Source organism: Dipteris shenzhenensis, chromosome 30 (genome assembly GCF_047967505.1).
Source record: "Dipteris shenzhenensis isolate YYH24624 ecotype China chromosome 30, Dip_SZ_1.0, whole genome shotgun sequence".
Classification (NCBI taxonomy): Eukaryota; Viridiplantae; Streptophyta; class Polypodiopsida; order Gleicheniales; family Dipteridaceae; genus Dipteris; species Dipteris shenzhenensis.
This window is the reverse complement of record NC_141625.1, coordinates 39,208,011-39,212,463: the sequence shown is the minus strand read 5'-3', so window position 1 is coordinate 39,212,463 and position 4,453 is coordinate 39,208,011. Positions and strand designations below refer to the sequence as shown.

The 4,453-nt window shown below is 45.0% G+C and overlaps 1 protein-coding gene across 1 annotated transcript; it reads right to left on the bottom strand.

Annotated features, from left to right (window-relative positions):
* Positions 1–1,038: 1,038 nt before the first annotated feature.
* LOC147882092 (uncharacterized) lies at positions 1,039–2,982 on the bottom strand. The gene is made up of 2 exons (XM_087401844.1): positions 2,249–2,982; positions 1,039–2,129 (listed from the first exon to the last, which is right to left on the bottom strand). The coding sequence occupies exons 1-2, from the start codon at positions 2,831–2,833 to the stop codon at positions 1,470–1,472; spliced, it is 1,245 nt and encodes a 414-aa protein (XP_087257970.1). The 5' UTR covers positions 2,834–2,982; the 3' UTR covers positions 1,039–1,469.
* Positions 2,983–4,453: the final 1,471 nt, after the last annotated feature.

The window sequence follows — 4,453 nt, the reverse complement described above, 5'->3', positions numbered from 1 at the left end:
TGTAACTCCCTCTGAGGGGAGAGGGAGAAGATAATGACCACATCATGAGCATGACACACAATAGAAAGAGATCCCAGCTGAGTACAAAACCCCCATAATGATTGAGATGATCCTCTATCTGACCATTGTACAACTTATCATATACCCTTTTCTCTAACCTAGCAACAAACAGATTTGTGTTTTCTGTTAGGGCAGTAGGAAATTGATGATTCAGCGAGCCCTGTATATTAGCCTGTTTTCTTTGACATTGGTGCTGTTAGCTGTATTTCAGCAGCAACTAAGCATGTTCAAAGAAAAGAAGGAAATTGTCAAAAATGATGCCCAATGCTACTTTCACATAAACTTCGAGTAATCTAGAGGACATGTTACATATGCAGAACAAAGGAAACACAGAAAACACACAAGTCCACACAACCATGCACACATGGAGCAAATGGTAGTGACAAGTGTGATGAGGACACCCAAAGAAAGAAAGAAGAAGAAAAGACACCCAAAAGAAATATGAAACTCCAGAGGGGAGGTTAGCTCAAGGCTCCCCATCAATCTAAAGTAAAATGAAAGTAAAGCACTGGTTCCTCTGTCAACAAAAGATATTAACACAATTATGCCGTGAATCAATCTATCCCTTCTGTCAAAAGAGAGAAGATATGGCAACACGGGAAGCTGGGGCCAACAAAAGGCCACACCGGACAACAATGAGATTGGGGGAGGCTCGCGCATGGGGAAGAGAAGAAGAAGAAACATCCTTCTACAGTTAGACCATCTCTGAACTTCTGCGCCCAGATTGAGCTGTGGCAGATAAACAGTGCCATGACACCACACCTTGTAAAGAAACGTCAACACAAAAAGATTATGTGCTATTTGACCTTCACAAAATATGAAAGCAAAAACCTACGCTTCAGATTAAATGTCATCAAGGAAAGAAAAAGCAATAATACCCTAGTTCTTGTAATACAGTGTTAGAGCATGGGCTTCAATTTTTTCATAGAACTGCTAATCTAAAAGGGAAATACGTCAGGTTTCACAACTGACCCTGCCTTTAGCTTCGTTAAGGCAATGTTTGGGAAGAAGACAGCAATTGCCTTTGCTCTTTATGCAAGTCAAAAAAGCAGTCCTTGACTAATAAGCCCAATTCATTGCATAGCCTTGCCTGAAGGCACGGAAAAAATTATCACAGCACACTTCCAAATCCATCTGCTTTCATCAAATGCTTTAATGGTTGACATACAAGGAGTAATGAACAACGAATGGCATACGCCACTCAGACCCTTAAGGCATGGCATCAAGTTGTACCAAAAGGAATAACTACGGACAAGTAAATTTTAAAAAGACATTGGAGAGTTACGTTATAGTTAACTCCCAAACGCCTCCTTCAAATGTAAGGACCAGGATTCTTTCCAAGTCACTACTGGCTACCAGATGTTTAAATGGAGTCAATATAGACCCCCAATTCTCTTCCCTTTACTTTCTCACAGCAATCGAAGATGTGCGGTGTCATTAACACGCTGAATATGCCAGCCATTCTGTGTTGAATGCTTTAAGACGGTCATGGAAGTGTTGTCTATGGATAAACGATGAGTCATTTGAGGATCCGACCCCAAGAGCCCTCGCAAGAGGCATTTTATGGACATAGCATGAGAGAACACAGCTACGTGATAGGGGGCTGGTTTTGGAGCTGGCTTGTGTTCAGATGCAGAAGAATCCCCCAGAGCTGCTGTTTCCCCATTAGATGCTACATGCAGCCTACTCTTCCCAGCTCCTTTCATGACTAAGTTCCTATACTGACCCAGAGGTGTTACCACCCGAGAGGTCTTTGCTTCAGTAGCATCTTCAAGTGGGTGAACTTGCATCAAAGAGCTTGATTCGCTTTCCTTTCTGTTGGCATCCTTGTGTAGTGTGTCCTGCACTGCCCTTGGCAGTACCACCTCGTTTACAAACTCCACCATGCGGAATTCTACTTGGCGTTGAGACTCTCCCCCTGGAGGATGAAAATCTAGACGTGTATTTGCCAAGGTGACTTGGAACTCGGGTGTGCACACATCAGACATGCGAAGCCCTTCCCATAGTCCTTGGCTCATCTCTACAAGATCATCCCTGTACTCGATTTTCTCCTGAGGAAAGTTTACTTCCTGAACGATCCGCAATCGCGTCGTCAGACCCCAACGCATTTGTGAAGCCTTAAAATCGAATTCAGAGAGGACCAACAAAATTCAAAGAGCATCGCATGAAAACGTAGATCTGAGACTACCTGACAAACAGTGATCGCTGTTTGCTTAGCCCGTTCTAAAGGTGAGGAGAAAACAGCGTCAAAATAGGACCCATGAGACAACAAGAAGACGCCGAGAGCACGGGCCTGCCGTTTCCCTTCTGCCGTCAACATTGCAGAGGGGCTACGGCCCCCGATGAGATCCGGCAAAACGTTCCTATCAGATTCCCCGTGTCTGATGAAATAGATTTCGGTGCAGATTTCGTCCTCGACGTCTGCAATTCTATTGTGGCTGCGTCTCCGGGCATGCAAGGATACAGGGGTGAGCATGTGGCCTGGATCGCAAACGCGGATCGCAGGACCGAGGTGGGGAGTCGAGACCCTGGATACAGGAGACTCCGCAGAGGCTAAAGGAACCAATTCCGGCTCCTGCTCGAGCTCCTCCTCCAAATCTACCTTCTTCTCTGTATGCTCTAGCTCCGGGCGGTGCTGCTCGCCCTTCTCTTCTTCTTCGTCGTCGTCGTGATCCTCGTCGTCTTCGTCCTCCTCCTCCTCCTCCTCCTCGGCGTCGTCCTCGTCCACCTCCATTTCCAGCTGCGTGAGTGAGGTCGATTGAATCAAACCCATAACTGTCTCACTAGTCAGCGATGCTTCGCAGCAATGTGGCAGCGTTTCGCTGTGAGGTTGAAGCCTTATTCAAATGATTCCGAAACGGATATGTTGAGATGGCCGCCATAGCCAAGTCAATCTCAGACAACCAAAATGAATGCGTTCATTTAACAAGATCATCCATGATGAGCATTTGGACCAAGCCCCTAAGAGTTCGTTCCCACGTAGTGCCTTTCAACCCTGAAGGAGTGTCGCTCAAGCTTACGTGGGCATGCTCGTGTCATTCGAAAACGATGCCGTGTCAGCCCAAAACCTCGGAATGGACATAAATTATTGGCTGCAAGAGTAGAGGCACCAAAATGCCCCGGGGTGAGCTCTTTTTTCCGTCTCCCGGGGCATTTCCACAATTTGGCATCGTGAATGTCGAGGTCAGTCGGGGGAAAATTGCAAACTTTTGAAGATACTGCTTGCTACGACCTAGCATTTTAGCCACCATGGGAACGGGGTCTAAAATGTGTGTGCTTATCCTCAATTGAAGCCCTACAGATAGCTCATAATTTTATCTTGGTCACCCCCATAGCCCTATGGAGGCGCTATTGGCACTTTCTCGCACTTTCAATTTGAATTCAATGCAAAAAAAAAAGATGATTGATCATCGTGTAGACCAAGTGGCAAAGATGTGTCAGCGAGTAGCAAGACCAAGGAAACTAGCCGAAAGATCATGATGAAATTCAAGGATGCTCAAATAAAATGTAGTGCAAGGTGATGTATGCCAACGCACTGGTTGTCTTTTTCCAAATGAATCCATGCCATTACAAGTCACTCATCCTTGGAAAGCATTCCAAAGATGGGATCGGACTTTGTTGGCTCTTTTAAGCCTGCCAGGTTTACACAAAATAGGTACATTGTGGAAGCTACTAATAATGCTACTAATGGGCAAAATCTAAGGGTGAAAGCATGCTATGGTGTATGTACTATTGGCAAGAATGTGGTAGTACTAAGAAGTGTGCGATATGGAGAGATTTCTCGAATCGATGTGTAGTAATATATTTATTCATTACAGATTCTCATGCACAAGATATTCTCACATACGCATTCTCATGCTCATACACACATTTTCATGCACTGCGCCTCCTCTTAGGGGTTTCAATTTTGAACCTGCACTCTATCATTTCCACTTTCGAACTTTTGAACTTCTGATTTCCAGCTTCTACTTTCGAACTTCTGATTTCCACCTCGAATTTTCTCGCAGGACGTTGACGCAGGTCGCTCTCTCGTGAGTACTCTCTCTCTCTCTCTCTCTCCATAATTCAATATTCGAACCTACATGCGATTGATTGTCTTTTGCTAGTCCTTTTATCGACATGCAAACTTTCTGCTTTTGTTGTTGCTCTCTCTCTCTCTCTCTCTCTCTCTCTCTCTCTCTTTGTTATTTTACTTTGTTTCATCTTAGTGTGAGTCCTAGTACTAAAATGTTACTCTCTTTGCAATAGTTGAAGACCGCCATGCCTCCAAGGAAGCCCAAAGGCATCACATCTCCCGCCTCCAAGAAGCCCGATGTCCTTTCTCCAAGAAGAAACACTCCATCTAGGAAGTCTGCAACCAAAGAGAAGGCAAAGGCTATGGACAGCAAAGCGG